This window comes from Artibeus jamaicensis, unplaced genomic scaffold (genome assembly GCF_021234435.1).
Source record: "Artibeus jamaicensis isolate MK-2021 breed Jamaican fruit bat unplaced genomic scaffold, CSHL_Jam_final contig_387, whole genome shotgun sequence".
Classification (NCBI taxonomy): domain Eukaryota; kingdom Metazoa; phylum Chordata; class Mammalia; order Chiroptera; family Phyllostomidae; genus Artibeus; species Artibeus jamaicensis.
This window is the reverse complement of record NW_026521812.1, coordinates 7,971,211-7,995,246: the sequence shown is the minus strand read 5'-3', so window position 1 is coordinate 7,995,246 and position 24,036 is coordinate 7,971,211. Positions and strand designations below refer to the sequence as shown.

At 36.9% G+C, this 24,036-nt stretch overlaps 1 protein-coding gene across 1 annotated transcript in view; it reads right to left on the bottom strand.

Annotated features, from left to right (window-relative positions):
- Positions 1-24,036, bottom strand: part of PTPRK (protein tyrosine phosphatase receptor type K) — a 498,469-nt gene that overhangs the window by 297,109 nt on the left and 177,324 nt on the right. Inside the window, exon 3 of the mRNA XM_053664761.1 lies at positions 11,335-11,606. Within this exon, the coding sequence (XP_053520736.1) occupies positions 11,335-11,606 (272 nt within the window). The remainder of the gene's footprint in view (positions 1-11,334; positions 11,607-24,036) is intronic.

Below are 24,036 nucleotides of genomic sequence, written 5' to 3'. Positions count from 1 at the left end.
TGTAAGATGAAGCCAAGAATAGGTAAATAGGACCCCTTGATAGAAATCTTAAAGTGTGCAAACTCTTCACTTGGATTACAAAGCTCCACATAACTAGAATATAACCATCTCATCTTCAAAAGGTCCCCCCTTTGACCATTATGCCTGTCTTCATAGCTCCACCATGTTAATCTCCTTCCAGATTCAGGGCCTTGGATTAGCTCTTTGCTCTGTCTCTAATGTATTTCCCCAATAAAGATCAGGAAAATTATTGGTCCTGCGTCCTTTTCACCATTTAGATCTCCAGGTGAACATTACCTTCTCTAATAACTCCTCTTTAACCACCTAGTCCAAGGTGGTTTCCAAGACATTTAACTCTCACATTATTTTAACTACCTGCTTAGTTAGCACTTATTGTATTCTGATCTTTCTCTCATTTGTTTATCTGTTTTCCCCCTTCCACTCTTACACTGCAATTCCTGGGAGAACAGGAACCTTGAGACATAACTCAGAATTATAGATCTCCAACAGCAAGAATAGTACCCAGTACAGATTAGGTTGCTGGATAAATATTTGTGTAATGGATACATTAAAGGAGTCATTCATAGTCAACCTTCAGAGAGAAAGTAATGTCCTCAGGACTACCCTGGACCCCAGGTCTTCTTCAGTCTTGGATATTCCAGTTTCCTTAACTTGTATGAGAGAATGCCGAATCTCAATTCTGCCTCTTTCCAACTTTGCTAGCTTTAGTCGGTTTCTTTACTTGTAAATTAGAACTTTACATATTCTACTTTGCAGTTTTCATTACTTCCTTTGAACTTCATAAAAAACATGTGTAATAAGTGACTGGCTATCATTCAGTCTAGCAGGGACTGAAACTCAAAGGGCCCACAAACAGTCACTCAAAGAACAGAGGCATTCACCACTGGCCCTGGGATTGAACATAGACCAAAGGGCATCTTAGTTGAAGCATAGTTGAAACAATAAATAACATAGTGTCGATGTTACTGTCTGTCAACTCTATATTCTCTATGTAGGAATGAGATCTTCCACACCTCTCTCATGCAGCATGTCACAGTACCCAATGTAATAAAGTCACTAGGTTATATGTCTATTGTTCTGCTTACCAATGCCCTGCCAAAAACAGAGGGGGTTAAAAACAAATAGAAGGAATTTAAAACATGAAAGAAAACAAACAGCAAAAAGACATTTACCCTGGCATTTACGGGTCACCCTGACTTCATCCCCATGTAGGCCTACATTACTGAAGTTCACAAACAAGCCACAAATGACTTTTAATAAAAATTAACCCAAGAGATGCTGTGTCTATTTACAAGCATTACATTAGTGCTGTTGTTGCAGAACACCTGGATCTAAAGATGTTTAAGTTTGAAACAAATTTTGATCCCTAGGTGCTGAAAGTTTTCCACTCTTTATTACTTTATTGAATTATTACTTGATATAAATTTGTGACTATAGACCTTATTTTTTAACATAAAATAAATTTACTGTTTACAGAAAGCTGAAGAAAATTATTTTTTAAAAGATCATTCAAAGAATATTGAGAATACAAATCTCATCAGGGAATTCCAGAGGTGTGTACAATAGTTATTTATATAACTAAATGCAGAAATAAGATGTAGCAGCAAGTTTTATAACAGGTTTTAGAAACATCTTTTGAGCACTGGCTCGTGTAGCTCAGTGGATTAAGTGTTGGCCTGTGAACCAAAAGGTCACTGGCTTGATTCCCAGTCAGGGAACACACCTGGGTTGCAGGCCAGGCCCCCTGTAGGGGGCACAAGAGAGGCAACTACACACTGATGTTTCTCGCCCTCTCTTTCTCCCTCCCACTCCCTCTCTAAAAATAAATAAATACAAACATTTTTTAAAAGCTTTTGAAAAGTATGACAGATAAAATTAACCATAAATTGTCTTCTAGATGAGATAAGTGGGTATTTTATTTTCAGTGTTCAAAGTTTGTTTTCCTTTGTATTACTAACAACAGAATTAGATTACATACAATATTATCTAAAGAAATAGTAAAATAGTTATAGACTACACATTTGTTCGACATCTCCCTTATATTTTGTTTACTACATCCCCTCAATTAAAAAACTAAAATAGATAATTACATCCTTTTATTACTCATATAAATTGTTCTAAGTATTGAAACAAATTACCACAGCATAAAAGTTAAGATTTACATAAAAAATGTCACTCAGTGTTGTTTTGCCCATGAAGACCCAATATTTTGTCCACATACCAACCACAGGCAGCCTAAAATGAAAAAAAAAATTAGTCTTTAAAATGGAAATGAACACAGAGGTCACACCGAAATTCAAGGTACAGAAACTCAAAAGAACTCCAAAAAAGACCAATTCTAATTAACTATCCAAGTCAATGGACAAAATAACTGAGAAAATTGATTTTTAATTATTATCTATATTTTTCTTATATGACATGGTATTGTACTAATAAATGGCACAGCATTGTCAGAAACATCATTAAACTGGTAAGAAAGGAATTCTTTCATTTTTTAAGATTTTAATTTAGTTATCTTTAGAAGGGAAGGGAAGTAGAGAGGGAGAGAAATATCAATGTATGGTTGCCTCTCATGTGTCCCCTGCTGGGAACTGGCCTGCAACCCAGGCATGTGCCCTGACTGGGAATCGCACCACGGTCGTGTGGTTCTCAGGCCCACACTCAGTCCACTGAGCTACACCAGCTGGGCAGGGTTCTTTCATTTTTTTGTATTTGACTATAAACTCTGCCCCAGTAAAATGCACTTTTTTCTAATCTTAATACATGAAAATCAGCCTGTTAAAGGAATGTGAAATAACTTCTACAAAGATACAGGAGGCCCTGGCTGGTGTAGCTCAGTGGATTGAGCGCGGGCCTGCGAACCAGACAATCGCAGTTCGAATCCCAGTCAGGGCACAGACCGGGGTTGCAGGCCGGTTCCCTGCAGGCCAGTTCCCAGCAGGGGACGCACAAAAGGCAACCATACATTGATGTTTCTCTCCCTCTCTCCTTCCCTTCCCCTCTAAAGATAAATAAATAAAATTTTTAAAAAAAAGTAATTAAAAAAAAAAGATACAGGAAACAAGGAATCAGAAGTGCATTAACTCAGGTTCAACACAGGAGGCCGAATGAAAGTGAGTGAGCAAGCAAATTTCTTCTGCTACTCTCGGATCAGGCCTATTCCCTAGCCTCCTTGGACAAAACAACCTCTTAAGAGAAAAACACTACCTAAGTCTCCTTACCAGTCATGAATTTTTAACTGCTATTAAAAGGAAAATGAATTCATTTTATAGATGTATTTCTCAAAAGAATGAGTAAAGGGCACTTAGCAGCTGTTGCTACACTAAATAAAAACAGGTGTGACTTAGTAGAAAACAAGAGACTGCTGTCATATACTTGCAATGATTATCGTGTTCACTAGAAAGACCCTCCTCTTCATTTCTTTACATTCATTTACAAACTATAAATTTTATCAGTGAATCAATGCAAATGGACTCTAACAGAAAAGTTAAGCTGATGCTTTATAAAAAAAAAAAAAGCAAATCACCATCAGGAACCAGAGAGAAGTCACCCTCGCATGGTTATGTTTTAAGAAAGTGATGACTATAACAACCTGGGAGTTTTCCCAAATCCTTTTGGAGTACTTTAAATGAAACAACTAGGGAATCATTAAGATGAAAAATCAGCAGCAAGAGGCTGCTTCCCTAATGACAAGCATTTTGCCAGAATAAAAATGAAGCCAAGGGTCCGTGCTAGGGAATGAAGGTTGCCATAACTAAAATCAGCCTATCTAGTTGTGACTAACTTCAGAAGTCACTCATATGGCGAAAGTCCAAACATGGAACAGCCAGATCAAATCACTAAAGAAGAGAAAGGGGAGTAATATGGGCCACAAAATTGTCAGCAACTTAGTCCATGCAACAGATAAGAAACTTTCACTTAACAATTCAACTTAGAAATGTTCAGGACTATACAGGTATTTTGTGAGTTTATTAAAAAACTGACAATACCAGGACACAAGATCTCAAAAACTCCCCAGAAATGACAGTTCTGCAATTTGCTTTATACATTTAGTATCACAGAGGGAATGTAAAGAAGATTACAAGAAGGGAGGAAAAAACAAGGCAGAGATCAGATTACATGGTAATTATCATATTTTGCCATGTATAATGCACTCTCGTGTATAATGTGCACCCATAATTTTGGCCCAAACCTTCAGGTAAAAAATCATTTGTTATAATTTTTAATGCAATTTTTTATATTTGTATTTACAAACAAAATGAATTACTGTATTCCAGGGTATGAATTTGCACTGGATATTGTTACAGCTTTCTAGAGTTATACTTTTAGTGCATAAGCATAAATAAAAGAATTACAAACATTTATATAGATACAGAATTAGTACTACCCATGTATTAACACACATCCTTATTTTTCCCTCAAAAATTTGGGCAAAAAATTGCACATAATACATGACAAAATACAGTAACAAAATTATGTGCCCTAGAGGATGGTCAGGCTTCCAAGGGGTCTGAAAAGGAAGCATTTCAAAGGTATGATAACCTAGATGGACAAAATAATGGACAAGGCTTGCTTAAGGCCAAGATAAACTTTTACAAAAGTTACGGGCCTGAGGCATGACTACCCTGTTAGGAATTTATGATCAAATCACCCTCTGAAGTTACTTTCAGTTAGATTTATTACAGAGCCCTTTTTTCACCCACACACTTGATTTCCACATTTTGCCATGTATAATACATGCATTTTGGCTCAAAACTTTTGGGAGAAAACAAGAATGGGCATTATACATGGGTAGAACTAAGGATGTGCACTACATGTGGGTGACACTTAAAAGCATGGGTGCACATTATACACGGTGAAATGCAGCAACTATTAAAGCCAGACAAGGCAACAAACGTGACGTGTCCAGCTCAGTGTCTTACACGTGGTAGACTCCTGGCAGGTGACCTTTCCTTCCTTTCTTTCTGCTTCCTTCAGTCACTGATCTATTGTCTGACAGACCTATTGATAGTTTCAAGTATCTTTTCTCTACACCTGAGCTGAAAACCATGAACTGTTTCATTCAAAGATAGATACGAATACTTTTAATTTCCCCGTGTGTCTCACGTGTTTCATCTGTAAATGATGTGGTGATAAGTATGATGACTCGAAAGTTCAAAACAGATGCAACATGGTACTGTAGGATGCTTTTGGCTGTACAGAAAATACCCATGTAAAAGTGGTTTAAAATTTGTTTATTATTATTATTTTTTATTATTTGACCTGAGAGTAAGACCCTGGATACTTCTCCTTCCATACTTTCTTCTGTCGCCCTGAAGTTTGTTATCTCCTACCTCACAGTTACATGGTCGCTGCAGTAGCTCCAAGCAGCATAATCTCAGGTAACACCATGCCCTGTCTTTTTATCTGGGAGGAACATCTTTCCGCCCCGTAACTCTCTGGCCAGACCTGTGTCACACGGCCACCTTCATCTGCAAAGGAAGCTGTGAAAGTAAGCGACGTGGGCGGGACTCCGGCCAATGAGGAAGGGGGAAGAATGACTATTGAAAAAAAAATTAATAAAATCTGTAACAGTGTTATACAACATAATGAGCCAGCGTCATTTATAATGTTTATAAATGAAGAGGTTACAGCAATCAGCTATACCTAGTGTCGATGACTCCATTGTATCCTCCCTGTCTCCCCCACAAAAAAGAAAAACTCATGTGTTGAAACCCTAATCCCCAATGAAACGATATTTGGAGACAGGACCTTTGGGAGGTAAAGTTAAATGAGGTCGTAAAGATGGGATGCTAATCTGATAGGCCTGGTGCCCTTCCCTTATAAGAGGAACAAGAGACTCCAGAGTTTATGTGACCACACCAAGTGAGGACACAGTGGGAAGGGGCCATCTGCAAGCCAGGAAGAGACCTCTTGCCAGAAACCAGAAAGGTCACCCTCCTGATGTTTGGGCTTTCCAGTCCGAGCGAAATAAAGTTCTCTTGTCTAAGCCGCCCAGTCTTTACTATTTGGTTATGGCCCCTCGCAGTCTAACCCATTTAAGAATGGAAAGCAGAGTGAGCCTCCTTCCTTCACTGGGGCTCGGCATGGCTGAGTGACGACCTGTGGAAACTGAAGAGTTCGAAGAGCTATGGCACCGGAGTGATACCCACTTTTCCTCACATTTTGCACGGATGGTTCATGAGCATGTTCTTACTTCAGCTCCTATCTCCAAGGATCAATCTTTTACAGATTTTTTTAATTTTAGCTAAACAGTCCCTTGATTTAAGTCCCAGTCTTCTTAGATTCCAAGCCAGCAGTATCTCTGGAGTGTAAAAATCATCCCACTGCCAAAATATCAGTGCAGTGCATGTTAACATAAACCTTTAAAAAGGAAACAAAAACAGAAAATCCCGTGCCTATACAGTTCTTACAGTTTTTTTTTTCAAACCAATTAAAAATGTTAAGAAAACGGGTTGCTAAAGTTCAGTGTTTGTTTCTCAGTGAATTCAGAGGTTTAAAAATGAAACAAAAAAAACCCACCCACATTCTGCTGTATTATCACTTTCTAATCTCTGGCCAAACCCCTGTGGTTTTCATCACGCATCATTTTTGTGATTAATGATGTGCACCCAGTTAATGGAAAACTGCAGATTAGGTTTTCACTAATAGTTCTAGAAGTTACGTCTGCTGCCTCATTTGGTAACACCCTCACTGTTCAGTAAGAAACTAATGGGTTTAATCCCAAAGCAGAACTTAGTTTTATAAATACAAGACAGGTCAGATTTCCAGAGAGGAGAAAATTACACTTTCAGAAGAGTGCTGATCTTCCACTGAAATTTAACACCGAGATAATGCCTCATAATGTTTTTTTTTCCTTTTCACTTCTACTTATTAATCAATTTTAAATGTTACAGCACTTATTTGAAGCCTAGACAACTAGGCAAAAACTAGCACCTTGTGACCATGGCAAATAAAGCAACTATAATATGATACTTTTTCTAATTCCTATACTGAAAAAAAGAGACATCTCTTGTTTTGAAGACACAGGTGAGAAACAGCTCCAAATATTAGTGTTTCACTGCAGTGCTTACTTCGCAAAATTTACATTCCCTGTTTTTGTTTCACTGCAGAAAGTGTTAGCTCCAAATAACTGTGGTTTAAGAAAACCAAAGTGGTACAGTGGGAAGCATAGTAATCAAAACAGAAGAATCAAGAGGCAAGAATTCTAGTCCTATTTCTACCTCAAATTACTTTGGAAACAAATCTACACTTTGTTTTCATTTCCCCCGCTACATTTTATACCTCTCTTAAGTCACTTAACAATTGCTATACTATTTCAAAGTTAATCTATTTATGTTTCACATTTCCCATCTGGACCAGGCTCCTTAAGGCTAGACCCCCACACATCTGATTTACATTATGATCTCCTACAGGGCCAACCCAGAATATAAGGTTATGAGAAGAGGGACTTTGCCTGTATCCTCAGGGGTTTAGCATAGTTTGACCTTATGCTAATAAGGTGCCAAGTATGTTAAAATTAAAAAGAAAAAAAATGGGAAGAACAGCATGAAGAGGGAGGGAAGGATAGGTGGAGCACAGAGGGTTTTCTGGGCAGTGGAAAAACTGAATGAAACTATAATGATGAACACAAGTCATACATTTGTCAGTCTCTTAGAATGTACAACACCAGGAGTGAACCTTAAAATTAACTATGGACTCTGAGTGATTCTGATGTCAATATAGGTTCATCAGTTGAGTATACCAGCCACCCTGGTGGCAGACGCACATTATAGGGGAGGCTCTGCATGTGTGGGGGTGGGGAGCAGATGGTAAATCTCTGTACTTTCAGTTTTGCTGTGAACCTGAAACTGCTCAAAAAAATAATAAAGTCTTGTTTTTTAAATTGCATGATTTCGAAACAGAAGAAAATTCTCAGCACATATATATATATATATATATATATATATATATATATATATATATACATACACACACACATACATATATATTCATGTGATATTATAATCCAATGAGTAGAAACTACTGTTATTTTCCATTTTCGGAGGAGGAAACTACAGTCAAAGAGATCAAAGACTATGTCCAATTCTGCAGGGCTGAGAAATAAGAGTCAAAATTCACCCCAGAAGACAAGCCCCAAAGTTCATGAGCCTCATCCTGATCTGCCAGGCAACCAAATTCATTATTTAGAAAATCATTTTTGCTTTTATTTCACCATTTTACGTATATGATTTTTTTGAAGTCAGAGGTTAAATTTCTTAGGGTTAAAAACTAGTATCTCCTCATTATTGAATAATGCCCATCATAAGTAATTAAACTACCATGTTAGTCTCCCGTTCAGGCCTCTGGGAAGACAGACTCACTGGGACGCACGAGTGGCAGCACTGATACACTAGAGCTGTTTCAGATTCTTAGTTCAACAGAAAAATGGAAAAGAGAACAGCAGGTGTATGTGAACTAGGAGCTCTGTCATGCAAAATGAGGGGATCCCCCCACTTCCAGGAGTATACTCTACACAAAAATTAGTCCAAGTTAATTAAAAGTAGTGGCACTCTGGGACTATTTTCTTTTTGACAGTTTTATTGCTGTAAAATTTGTGTGAGAGGAGGTTGATTAGAGGAGTGGTCAGATAAGGAATGGCTCAAGCAAAGAAAATATAGGCTGCCCCTCTAGAAATACAAAAAATAAAAATTAAAAAATCAGAGTATTAAAAATGTTTAATAAGTTTGGAGAGTGTAAATTCTCTGGAGAAGAGAAATTGACTAAACAATGGAAAAAAGGAGAATAATTTTTACTTAACCTAGAGTCTGGGAAAAAACTTTAATTATCCAATTTTTCTTAAGAATTAAAATAAATAAACAGCTAACATGACACACTGCGATGGGAATATTTTAATTTTTTTAAATCCATAAAGATTCTTCATTAAGCAACGGTCGAAAGTGTTTCATGCTATTTCCTAATAGGAAAAAGGCTACATTAATTACAGTTTATGTCGAGCTGCCTATTTCTAATAACTGACATACAGGTACAAGTATGTATCTAAATGACAGAATCGATGAAAACATCAACCAAATAATTTACGGAGCACTACGCACATGAAAAATGTTCTGCTCTGCTATTTGTTTTCATTGATTGTTAAGTTTTGCAAGTTAAGTAAAAATATGTGGAAGCAAAGCAATCACTTAAAAAGTGATCTATGGCTCAAATTTCAATCAGCAACAAAGAGACATTAACCCATGGGTTCTTTTGTTTCATTATCTTGTTCCCTGACAAGAGATCTGCAGAAAGATCTTACTGGCCAGGCTGAAACTCTCCCAGAAACTTCTTTCACTGCTTGCTTATTAATCATACTGTAGATCCATGTAAACTAGAGGGCTTAGTCCTGCCAGTGGGACTGAACAAAGAAGCGCCCATCCAGTTCTAGGTACTATAACTTAACATTAATACTGCAGAATCTGTGCCATCAAAAAAGTTATTAATGTCGCCCTGACTGGGTGGCTCAGTGGATTGAGCAGTGGCCTGTGAACTAAAAGGCTGGCAGCATGGTTCCCTGTCAGCACACGTGCCTGGGCTGCAGGCCAGGTCTCCAGCTGGGGGTGTGCAAGAGGCAAAGACTGATGTTTCTCCCTCTCTTTCCCTCTCCCTGAAAATAAATTTTTAAAAAAATTTTTAAAAGTTATTACTATCAATGGTTCAAAGATAAGAGCTTAGGAAAAATAAGGAAGAAGTGATCAATGTGTATCATTTCTTTGCCACCAAGGAACAGAAGTATAGTAGCAAACATATTATTTGTTGGGTTTATCAAACTCTACTTCTATGTTTTATTTTGAGGTGTAACAGTTTGATTCCTCATCTACACAGGCAGCAAAGAGCAAATAGGGTTCCATATAAGCAATACGACTCGGGAACCCAAATTTTTAACCATTTTGCTTTGTAATTAGATTTGTAAAACATGGATTTGTAAGGTTAAGGAGTCTGAATACATTGACAGTTTTATTTTGCTGAATCGTGGGGCTTTTCTTTTTAGTGCTAAGCTCCAATGACAGATTCCCTGTGACGTCAGTATGACTGACAGTGCAACGGCAGTCATGAACCCACTGTTCTCAGAGATGTGCCCACTGAGCTTTCCTGCAGTATTTGAGCATTAGTTCCACTCACTTTCACCAATCCAGCTACCATGCACACAGCCCTTCCAAAGCTTTGGACCCCCCAAAGCAGATGGCTCTCCCAGACGGAATAAAAACATCTTTCTATTCTGGAATAATGGAATCAACTGTTACCTAATGAAAACCCACTGAACTCTCAATGACACATAACCCTGACTGGAGGGCTTTACCTGTGAAATGGTATCTACGAAGTGAAAGGCTTTTAACAAATAGAGAATCAACTCAGATTAAAGCAATTAAAACAATGCATTGAATCTTTCCCTTCCTTGGAAGTAAAGACTAATATAACCTGAAGAAAGAGTTAAATTTTTTAATAACAGAAATAAAACTGTTCTTAATTTATACATTACTCATTGCATATAAAATACACTATTGTACAGCCACATTCTAATTAGGCTCTCTAATAAGCTACAAATAAGAAGTCATATAAATTAAATTACAAATTCTAACACAAAAGTGAACTTTAAAAAGAGGTAACTTTGTTTCCAGGAACTGAATCTCATACATAGTGAGGATTACTGAATAACTCTTTGATATGTTAAATGAACTTTTTTGTTAAACCACATAAACTCAGTCACACAAAATATAAGCTAGGTATTAACACTACTTATTGCCTGACTTAAATGTAATTATATCAAGCATTTGGTGGTGGTGGGGATGTCCAAAAATAGCTTTTCTTCTTTTTTTGTTTGCTCCATTTTATACTTCATGTAACTAACAAAAATTATTCAAAATGCCTCTTTCTTAAATAACATTTTATGAAACACTATTTCATATTTATTTTCCAAATGTTATTTTCAAGAACTGAGTAAACCAATCACTTGCAAATACTGCACTGCAATCAGAAACGCTATTTCTTCCTGAACAGAGACCCAGAACAGAAATATATCTGTCAATAAGGAAGTAGCTTTCTGCCAAACAACCAACAAATTCTGTACCTAAACTATTTTTTCTCTATATGAAAAATTATTTTTCTCTCTTTTTGAAAATTATATGCCAAGGTATTTAAACATTTGCTCAAGGGCAGGGTTGTGGGGAGTTAGAGTATCTCACATTCCTGTGTGGCTAATGTTTACCTCTACGTATTACAATACACAGTGAGATTCGATGACATCGAAGCGTTAACCAGAAAAGAAAGCATGATTACCTGATATTCATTAGGCCAAAAGGTGCTCACTGCTAGCTCAGCCCGAAGCCAATCTCTACCGGTGAATCCAGTCACATTCCAAATTGGATTAGCAAGAGGTCCCTTATTTACCCTAACTAGTATGTTCAAGGTGCCAGGGTTCAACCCTTTCTGGCTATATAACAGGTAACTGAAATCAATACAGTGAGTGTCATTCTCCTTCATGGTAGGCAGCTGAAGTCTGGCTTTTTCTCCGGGGTCATGATTTGAAGAGTCCACTATCATATAGGAACCTGAAATGACATTACGTGTAATAAAGTTAAATAAATATATAAGCAAAAAGGAGTATATAATAGAAAGAACACTAAAAACAGTATCAATCTATTCTGAGTGTTAAATTGAACTCAGAACTATGTCTTTCAGAACAGAGGCATAAAAAGATATCAAACCTGTAAATAAACTAAATTACTATAGGTGACAGACATTGTTCAAAGCACATAACATGTATTAACACATTTGCTCTCCGCAAGAACCTGTTTTTATTCCTATTTCAAAAAGTAGAAAATTGAGAAATTATTCGTAACTTCAAAGCCAAATACCCTTTGATTATTTACATGGTCAAACAGGTAGGGCCTGGATTAAATCCAGATCCCACTCTAAAAGATATCTAGTATTACTAAGCAAGCGTCTTTTAATATTGAACAAAGCAGTACCCAATAGGCCTGGTTTACATCCAGTGTGCAGCTATCCTTTTCCGTATCTATAACACGACATAGGAAAATGGACTCAGGGTACAGACACTGAAATAATTTCTTTCCAATGCCAAGATTATCAGTCATAAAAGCTGTGTGACCTTTCACAGTATACTAGCCATGCTAAACTTCAGGTAAGGGAAAAAAGGATGCTTTGCAGTGTAATTTTGAGGACTGAAATCTAGAATGTCAAAACCTCTAGACTGAGAATCTGATACAGAACAGACTCACCAGTCCAGCACCTCACCCATGAAGCTGTCAGCTGTACCCTGGGGCCATTAGGCCTAATTCTGCAATAGTCCCCACGTTGCTCTATAGCTGCCAGAAACCGCATTTGGCAATAACTAATCTACTTTACTTCCTTTGATTTAGTAAATATTTATTGGCTATTTATCATGGGAAGGCACAAAACTACAGAGGCTTACCCTCATAATACCTCACAGTGCCACCCTCAAACGTAGTCTGTTCTGCAGGTAAATCATAAAGTGCTAAGCACAAAAATGATACCTGAACATTAGCTGCCTGTATTAGCCCAAGGTCATCTCCAGATAAAGTGTTTTTCATGTTACTGTGCATTTTAACAAAGATCCATATGGAAAAATGGGTATATATTTATCACATTTGAAGTAGGACACCAATTTTATTATACAATATTTTCTCCCTAGGATATAAATTTAACCTAAATGTAATAGGTGTAGCGTTACAGAACCCTGTGTTACTAGGCTGCATTTGGGCCCATCTTTCTAATCATTTTGTAGAATTAATCAACCCTCTGGATTTTCTCTCCAAAACATGGTAACTTTTACCCACAACACTACATGTTCATTGACTGCTGATCTAATTAGTCCAATTAACCTGCCAAAACTTACTCAAATCACGGAAGATAAGAGGACTTCTACTGTAGAAGAAATAAAAATTTTTAATCTGACCAGTGCCCTTTTGGGGGTGCCATGATTCAGAGCTTGTGGGAAGACTTCATAGGACAACACAACCAGGCCCAGTACGGACTAATCTTAGTACAGAGATAAGTTACACATATTACTTCTGCTTCATTTTTCCCAGTTCTCATCTTCTTTCGTGACCTGGAATTCCTTTTCTGTCTTTCTTCTTGATTCTTATAGATGTCACACTAACAAATAAATTGGCCATGTATATTTTTGGATAACTTATACTCTCTTTTTTTTAAATTGGGTATCCTGGATCCCAATCCAACTTATAGAAGCAGGATGTATCTGTTTTGGGTTATATTCACATTCACATGCATGTATAACTGAAGAAATACAAAGAATATATAGCAAAATGTCAGTTGTATTATAAGGGAGCTGTGATAGTCTTCTGTGTTTTCTTATTTTTGTTCATGTACATTCGCCAAATGTTCTACCTGATTATACAATGGATTTGTAATTTTATAAAAAGAGAAAATACATGAATACTATTTTACAAGAGGATCAAATAAATAATGACAAATACTTAGAAAATAAAGACAAGTATTTTGCCTTTAAAAGTAAATCTAATTTGCTTTCTGCAGATTAAGAGCATCCTGGCTTTCTTTCAACAACAAAAAATATACAAAAATCAGAAACTTCATACTGTAATTAATTTAAAAAGAGAGAGAAGCAGAGAGTACTTAGACTAATTACAATTTTATTATAAAAAAATAGCCAGAGACAAGGCCCATGTTCATAAACACCAGTCTAAGATCTAGATGAATAATGTCCTATGAACTGTATATCTTAATAAAATTTTTATCTTTAAGCCAGAAAAAGAATTAATGACAAAAAAATAATGAATATAAAATAAGTTGCCATACTTCATCTGAAAATTCCTTTTATTTATGTGTATGTGTCTTTATATATATATATATATACACATATATACATGCATACACACACACACACACACACACACACACACACATCTATAGATCAACACCAACATATTTTTATTGCCGGTTTTTAAAAATATTTTATTAGTTTATTTTAGAGAGAGAGGGGAAGAAAAGGAGAAAGAAAGGAAGAGAAACACACCAGTGTGTGGTTGCCTCTCACAGCTCCCCCACTGGGGACGACCTGGACCGCAACCCAGGCATGTGCCCTGACTAGGAATCGAACTGGCAACCCTTTGGTTCACAGCCCATGCTCAATCCACTGAGCTACACCATCCAGGGCTTAGTGCCAGTTCTTATTCAGAATGTGTAGAATGTGCCCTATAAACTAAATGAAGAGAAATCCCCCTGTTTCTGTCTTAGTACTGACAACCCTCCATAATTTGGTCACAAAGTAATTTTACCACTTTACCTCGCACCCCTGCTCCTTACAAACCACCTTCTCCAACCCGACAGAACCCTCAGTGTCTCTGTACACAGCATTCCCATTTTCTTCTCCAGTTGGGTGCCTGTTCTTGGAAAGAAGTCTCCCCTCATCTAAAGCCCTAGCCAATTTTTACCCACAATTCTTCCTCAGCTCCAGCCCATTTCGGGCTTTCCCTATTTAATGCCTTTGATGATAATTTCTGCCTTTATGGTTCTGGCTTTTAATTATGCACTGCTTTTTTACACACTTTAAATTATATATATAGGGACCCTATATAGGGTTTATAGGGGTCCACCTTGCTGTGGACCCACCTTGCTGTGGGTCCACCTATATATGATTTAAATCATATATATAGGGACCAGAGCTGCAGCTGCAAGCTCACTGGGGGACTGCAGGCACCGGGCACGTCACCGGGCAACTTTCAGCTCTGCCGTACCAGCAAGAGGAAACTAAAATAGAAGCATAACCCAACCAGTAGAAGCTCCTTCCTACGAAGATGCCCCTTCAGCACCCTGTACTGACAAAGCTTAACACTGTGAAAGCTACAGAGAAGAAATGCTGAAAGAATCAAGCTCCACTATCACAGGGCAGGTAACAAAGAGCAGATTTTGAGCAGCAAAAACATGAATTGATAATTGGCACAGCACCTAGCAAAGGCCTTGTATAGAGAAGTTCAATAAATCTTGCTAGTTTCAGTTGGGTAATCAAATGGCTGAATGAGTAAGAGGAAAATAGAATAGCTCTTAGAATGTAACAACATATAACTGTTCAAGCAGTACCAACTTGTAAAATAAGTTATCAGAAAATATCAAAACAACAAGAGATTTGCAAATCTCTTTAAGATACCTAGATTCTCATTTGTGTTCTTCATCCAATCTAATGTGATACAATACGTTGTGTAGCCTCTGGGAAATTCTAGTATAAGCGTACAAGAAAATGAGAGAAAACAGAAAAAACTTTATCTTCGGCTTTTTATGATAATAGCTTTGACCTCAAGAATCCCAGAAGGGTCGTGGGGACCCACAGTGGTCCCGGACTACACATGGAGACACTATATTATAATATACACAATTCTTTTCATCTTCATGCGCTAAGAAGAAAATTATGAGTGCTTTCATTTCTATTGAGTCTATTTCCCTCATACAGTCTTTGCAGTATATAAAAATATACTCCATAAAACAAAAGTTTTTACTGGGATACTAGATATGTGGAGAATGAAAATAGAAAAAGCTGAATACTTTTACACCAGTATAAATTTACAGAGTGTATTATTTAGAGTTCATCAAAGAAACAGAATAGGATAGGTACACGTATGCATTCACACATTCATACATGCACATGTATACACACACCTGTTTCTTTGGTTGACTAATGACAACTAAAATCATGATTTGGATCCCTGCTCATCCAGGTTAAATTTTTTATTGTTTTTACTGTTTAAGCATTTCTGTTACACCAATGCCACTGATCTTTCTCTTTTTTATTTTTTATATCTTTCAACTTCTCATTTCCTTTCTTTAAGTTTTTTCCTCTAACCCCTTTATTCTTCATCCAATCAGGTGACAACATAATTTACCAAGGTACTAAAACTAAGAACTTAGGAATCAATGTGCTTTCCCCCTTCCCTCCCACTTCTCTTGTAATATCTAATTCTAAACTATCTCCTTAATTTGTCCTCTTCTCTTCATCTTCACTAGTTTTATCAAGCTCCTGTCACCTCTCAGGACAACCAGAATAAGCTTCTAACAGGTTTCATAATTTCCACATTAGCAGCCCTAAAATAGTTTTCTACAGACAGCCAGATTGCTTTTAAAACATACAATTAATTTTCTCTCACCCCAACACTGCAATGAAAATAAAATGCAATCTCTTCCTAGCCTACCAGGTTCAATAAAACCTGGACTTTCTCATTATCTTCTAGCATTTTCTTCCCTTTCTCAGATATAGTAGGCTTCCTTCTGCCCTTTGAAAACCCAAACTCACACCTGCCTCTGCATTTTTACTGGATTTCCCCCTGTTTGGAATGCTCTTTACTCAGCTGGTTCATTTTCATCATTCAGGTCTTGGCTCTAATGTTATCTATTAGTGAAGCATCCCTTGGTGCTTTAACTAAAGAAGTTCCTCCTAAGGTTCTTTCTAACATGTCCTTCTTTGTTAATTCCTTCATAGCACTTGCCTCAAACTGATTTTAATTTATTTGTTTACTTGATTGAAAAACTCCAGTGAAAGTCTAGATTTCATCTATCTTGTTCATCAAAAAACCTAGACCAATGTCTGGAATATTCAGCATGGAACAGCATGATCATTAAAACTAAATAGGACAACTACTCCCTATTTGTATTACCTGCTCTGCATGTCCATAGCACTTCTATAATGATCTCCAATGTGCCAAACACAGCACACCCATCTGTGCACCTGCCAGACTAGCACAAGCATTTGAAGATCAGAGACAGCATTTTCCTCTAGCATCGAACAGATTTTTGCACCTGTAAACTCCTGGTGAACTCAACTGAAGGAAATCAAAAGTATGTAATTATAGAAATAATAACAATATTGTTTTTTTCAGAGAGACTAAAAAGCTGTGAAATCTGAAAGGACTAAAAATGTTCTCAATCTTGACAGCTCCCCCAGTGACTCCATTATCTGCATAAGGTTGAAATAGGTGCCCTCACATTTTTGCATGCTCTATTATTAATTCCTGAAACTTTTACTTTCTATTATCTCTAAGATAATGCTTCCCTTCTAAAGGAGTTCACCCTGTACACCATGCCATTTGCTCCTAAAAGACAGAATGCAGCACCCATTATAAAATGTCAGATTGGAAAAAGTAAACTTGTCCCTCAAGCTCCAATTCAAAAGGACTGAACATGCATCCGCACAGTGTTCTATTTCCAACATACCATGCTTCCTAAAATATTCTTCCCTTTGCTTTAGAAAAATATAAATCTGTGTTACTGACATTCTGCAGGACTAAAATTTCTCATATTCCCTGAGTAAATCTTTGTATTTGTTCTAGAGAGCCAACTTATATTTGAAAATTTAAAAAGTCTTGATTTTAGAGAACAACTTCTTAAATTTTCAGAGAATACATTTCAGGTAAAATTAGAACAATACTTCTTCTTGGAGCACCAGCCTCCTCAGGGAGCTTAACTGCTACATGTTAAGTAAGATTTAGGAACTGGGCCAAACATTATGCTATTGTTCCCCTGCAACATCATAGAAAGCAGAAGCATGAATCTATGTGGTCCTTACTCTGACCACTAAAATTTTCATTAAGTCTGCTGTCAAGACTAAATGAGCTTGTCTTTAAGTGTTACAGCATGCTGATTGAGTAGGTTCTTAGTATTTGCTTTTTTTTAGACATAGTCATTCTTTTCTCTATTAAATAGTAGTGAGAATCTAGCTGGAAAATGTATAAAAACATTCCAAAGCTAAAATTGAGATGACATTGTTAAAAATTAGTACACTTAATGGTTTCCAAACTTTCCCCACAACCTCCCTCAAGCCTTTACAACTCTACCTAACACCATTCGTTCCAGTGTGTCAACAACCCTCCCTCCCAGCTCTTTCCTTTCTCTTCCTTTCTTTATTTTTTCTCTATTTACATTTAGAGAGAGGATAGGGAGGATGAAAGAGGGAGAGAAACATCAATGTACCAGAGAAACACTGAATGGCTGCCTCTCACATCCTCCCAATCGGGCACCTGGCCTGCAACCCAGGCAGGTGCCCTGATCAGGAATTGAGCCTGTGACCTTCCAGTTTCTGGGATAGTGCCCAATCCACTGAGCCACACCAATTAAAGCCCTCCCTATTCCTTTCCAACCCTCTTTTCCAGAAAGTTCTTTCTTTCTTTAAAACTCAATGTAAATATAGAACACTCTCTGGAAACACACATACAGAGAAAACTTCACCGACAACAGTAAAGGACTCACAGATGTAAGTTTAAGATCTATGATTTCTTCTTCCATTTCTGAAACTGCATCACTCTTCCCCATGGCTCCCCAACCTGCACACCTTTTCTCTGATGTGATACTGAAATGTCTTGAGAAGCAGCTGCTAAAATAAAAAGCAACTTGAAAGAGAATAATCATTCTCTTATATTATGAAGGCAAGAGAGTCTGTGTCCTACAGCTAATTTTGTAAGTCATCACCTGTCTTTTCAAAGGAATGAAGATTGGAAAGAGCAAGAGAAGACAGTACAACCTGAGCCTCTGGAGACAGCAAAAAGGCTAAATACCAGACTAACAATTCCAGCCTATTGTCTAGGTGTACTTTAACTCTTAGTAACAGAAGACAAGGACATAAGGTCAATAGAGAATGTGTATGGTGCTTCCGTATCTCCATATAAATGGATGTTCCTAAAGTTAAAATATTTTACTCAGTTGTTGTAGTATGTCTGAAAGAACCAAAAATCTATATTAATATATTAGAAGAATTATGCTTTATTCGGACTCGAACTTTATAATAAATAGAGTCAACAACTACAACTGAAAAAGAAAATGGTAATGACCAATTAGAAACAAACTTGGGCTGGGCAAGATTTCTCAACTGAGTTCTCAGACTCAGGAGTGATCAGGCTACAGGAACGGTTTCATGGCCAACCAAGGAAACTGCACTCTTTATTCAGCAATGAAAGTTCTAAATTATAATCATAGATATTTTATAAAAGCTTCAAAAGGAAGAAATGGCATTTTTCCATTGTTGTCCAAATAAAATTATATTCTTATCTATGAAATGGTTAAAAATTCAGGTCTGAAGTCAGAAACCTGATTATGCTACCTAACTCTGACACTACCTACCCCAACCATCCAACTCTCCTCTAGTATTTTGGAGACAAATATCTGAGGCTTAGAAAAGGTAAGTGTCTTAGATACAATAAAATTACTGCTTGAAAGCAGTGTTGTGGAGAATTACAGAAATGGAAACTATCAAAGTAAAAACTTTTTTCTTATTTACAAGTATTATCTAAACCAAAAATCAATCTGTCTGCTTGTTTTTTGAAAACACCATCTGTATTACAAGGCATATGTCAAACAAAGGGGGGTAGCAAAAGGAATTGATAGTAGGTAGAGTATTCAAGATAGAGAAATGAAGAAAAGAATCCAAGCGAGAGGGCTAAAAGAAAATAAATGAGCAACTGAACTTGAAGACAGAAAAAAAGAGGAAAAACAGGGTGATTGAGAAAATGGAATTATATTTCTTTTCTGTCTGTCCAAGTAACTTCATGACCCATACAAAAATGACAAAAGAAACTGTGGTCCAGAAATAAAAAAGCAAATGAGGATGGTACCATCACCTCAAATGCTGAGATTACTGGTTTTGGACACAAGGAGTTTAATCATCTATATTCAAATATTAAATATAAAAATTATTTAAATGACATATTTCTGTAAATCTCCTGAGCCTACATTAATTTAAGATAGCTCTAGTGGAGTTAGTGGTGCCCAATACTGTAGCAAAGTCTAATACTGAATCATACCACTGTTCTCTAGGATAATCTATGCATGTCCAGGGCTGCCAAGTCAGCTGTTATTTTCTTGAAAATCACTAAAACACACTTGGTCAATTGTGAAGAGCAATACTGACCAATAGTGAGTAAAGAAAGAGCATGAAAATACTTTCCTGACTGCTGGCATGCAATTAAGTCAACTTCCTCTTAGGAAAAACAATCACCCCAGGATATTCATCCAACAAAACATGCCTTTTAAATTTCACCCAAAAAGCCTGCATGAGGCAAGTGACCTCCATTCCGATAGTGCTCTCATTGCCCTGAGAGCAACTGGAAATTGTACTTTAATGTTTTCATAAATGTTAACTTAAGGCCCAATGGGAGAACACAAACATTGAGAAATTGTAGAATTTCACTTTTCATACTAACTTTGTAAAGCTTTATTCTGGGGTGTACTGTAGAACATAAAATGAAAATAGTTTTATCCAAAACAAGTAACAGTTGGGCAAGTAACTCTGACTAACAATCAAGCACAGGTGTTGCCCCACCTCCACCCAAAGGCACAGCAGCCTTCTTTTATGGAAGAAATGAGGAAATGTTTAGTAATTTAAAAAGTTTGACTTTCAGATTTTTCAATCTACTGAGAGAGATTTTCAAGATCTCAGTAATATTCATGAGATAAACAGAAACACCTTACACACACAGAATAGGATCGAACTACACACCTGGAGAATAACAGAAACAAAGATAGGTCTCCAACAGTACTGTCCTCTAACTATAATATTATCAAGTATCTCCCTAGGAACTGTTTATATGACTTTAAAAAAGTGACTGCTGTTAAGTGGTCCTACAAGCAGTGACTAAACTCCACAATCATGATAAACTAGCAATGATTGCTCCAATCATGTTGATATACATCCATTAGATTCAGTATGATTCCACTGGTTAAACAAATCAAGTGCATGTCCAGGAGATAATACCATACATATAATACTCAAGATCCTCTCAAGTCTGGGCCATAGAAACTCTGCAATGCTTATATGTTATAAATCACCAGCATAAACTCATAGTTCACACACAATTCATAATGACACAATAGGCATTTTTGGCCTTTTTTACCCTTCATTTTGCTTTGAAGGCTTGTTTACTTTTTTTCTCCCTTACGGAGCTCAAATTGGCAATCTCCTTAAATTCCTTTCATTGATCATATAACTCTGTACGTTATTAACAAATCTGACATTTCCAACTTTGCAGTGTTAAAATGTACAGAACTTTCCAAAATTAATAGCAAACTTCTCAGGGGCTATTGCCACTGATGAACCCTTTCTACACCGTGATCAACACATAGCAAATATCTCCTTAACAGAAATGATGATGGAGCCTAACTAGAATGTATTAAGAATATAACTACTTAAAAGAGTAAAAATATTTTATTAATGCAAACTTCTAGTGAGAAAGATACTTAATATGTAAAACACTAACCATTATACCGAAGGATGTGAGGTTTAGGAAAATTTAGATTCAGTCCAGAACTGAACGTAATAAAAAAACTATTATTTTTCAGCTCCTGTATTATGCTCTTATCAAGGTGCTCTTACAAAGAAATATCATAATTTATTTTTTAAAATTGCAGGGAAACCTAGTGAGCATAAACTTAAAGTGCTCCAGAAAATATCATTTCAGTATTTTCCCTTCATGGGGCCTTGGTTTACACCTTGGCCCCAAGCCCAGCATAAGAAGCAGCCACGTAAGGATTGTTCTGTAGCTAATTCCCAATGAATCCAGGCAAGATGCAGCCAGCACCTGATCTTGACCTGCACCTCCTGAAGACCTCAGAGCCAGCACATTCAGTGGAGAGTTTCAGACCACCTCAAAGACAACCTCCACTAGTAACACACTGAAGGAGCGGACTCATCAGGCACCCGAGTGTCACTGAGGCACATTTCACTCCGTGGTGTTGGCCACCACACAACAAACCCCCCACTGTATTCACAACCAGTCCTCAGAGACAATCAGCCTGGGGTAAATCCTTCCCACTGCCGTGCCAACAGCAATCAAGGCTCAACTAAATAGGGGGTGGGCATAACGCAAATAGGGGGTGCACCTGGAATGCTCAGCTCAAGTAACAAAGGAGGCCATGCCACTGAGCTCTACAGAGTACACTTACAATATCAGACCACTCTACCAAGACTGGAAGAAGTACTGGCTCAACCTAATACATAGAAACAAACAGCCAGAATGAGGAGACAGAAACAGATCCCAAATGAAAGAACAGAATGAAATTCCAGAACAAGAACCAAATAAAATGGAGACAAGCACTCCACCAGATACAGAGCTCAAAATACTGGTTTATAACAATACTCAGTGAACTCAGGTGAAGAGTAGATGAACTTAGTGAGAACTTCAACAAAGAGACAGAAAACATAAAAATGAACCAGTCGGATATAAAGAATACAATAACTGAAATAAACAATACATTACAGGGGATTGGCGGTAGGGTAAATGACACAGAGGATCAAACCAGCTATTTGAAATATGAGGAAACAGACAACACCCAATCAGAACACCAAAAATAAAAAAAATTTTAATTAGGGTAGTTTAAGAAGCCTCTAGGACAACTCCAATACCAATATGTGCATTATAGAGTCCCAGGAGGAGGAAACAGACAGCAAGAGATTGAAGATGTATCTGAAAACATAACAACAGGAGACTTCTGTAGCCTGGTGAAGGAAACAGACACCCAAGTTCAGGAAGTGTAGATAGTCCCAAACAAGATGAACCCAAAGAGGCCCATACCAAGACACATCATCATTATAATGCCACAGATTAAAGACAATATAGAATTCTAAAAGCCGCCAAAGAAAGAGTTATCTACAAAGGAGCTCCCATAAAATTTCTCAACAGAAACTTTGCAAGCCTGATGGGATTTGCACAAAATTTCCGAAGTGATGAAAAGCAAGGATCTACAATCAAGATTACTCTACCCAGCAAAGCTATCACATAGAATTGAAGGACAGATAAAAAGCATCCCAGAGAAGAAAAAGCCAAAGCAGTTCATCAGCACCAAAACAGTATCATTCAATACAAGAAATATTAAAGGGTCTTTTTGATGAAAGTGAAAAAGAAGGTTAAAAACAGAAATAATAAAATGGCAATGCATAGGTCTAGATCAACTACTTTAAATGGATCATATGCTCCAATCAAAAAATGTAGGGAGGCTGAATGGATAACAAAATAAGGCCCTTACATATGCTATCTATAAGAGACTCACTTCAGATCAAAAGATAGATACAGACTCTAAGTAAAGGTTAGAAAATATATTTCATGAAAATAGAAACAAACAAAAAAACTGGGGTAGCAATACTTACACTAGAAAGATAAACTTCTTAAAACAAAGGCTATAACAAGAGACAACAGAGAACCCAACAATTCCACTTCTGGGAATTTATCCAAAGAATTCAAAACACTAAATTGAAAAGACATATATATCTATATGTTCACTGCAGCATTATTTATAATATGCAATATATGGAAGCAAGCTAAGTATCCATGAATAGATGAATAAAGAAGTAGGGATGTATATACGATGACGTAAGACTCAACCATTAAAAAAAAGAATAAAATCTTGCCATCTGCAACAACACAGATGGACCTTGAGTGTTTTGTAATGAGTGAAATGTCAAAGAAAGACAAATGACACATGGTTTCACTTATACTTCGAATCTAAAAAACAAAGTGAACAAACAAGCAAACCAGAAACAGACTCATAGGTACAGAGAACATTTTGACCACTGCCAGATGGGAAGGAGGTTGTACAAATGTAGTTACAGATTAGTCACAGGGATGTAAAGTACAGTGGAGGGAGTACAGTCAATAATATTTTAATAATTATGTATGGTTTCAGATGGGTACTAGATTTATCAAGATCTACTCCCTGGGTTGTACACTTGAAACTAATATAATATTCTATGTCAACTACAATTGAAAGACATTTTAAGTATGTTAAAAAACCAAAACAGTGGTAAGCTCTTTAAAGGAGAAATTGGCTATGGGCTCACATATGGGAAGATTTGATCCCATCTTTTTTCCTGAGAAAATGAGGTTGGAGCTATTATCTGAAGAGGGAGTCATCATAGCTGAGGAGAAGAAAGATCACCTGAGGCAGTAGAAACCACTTGTGCCAAGGACCTAGAGCAGAGGTCCTTATAAG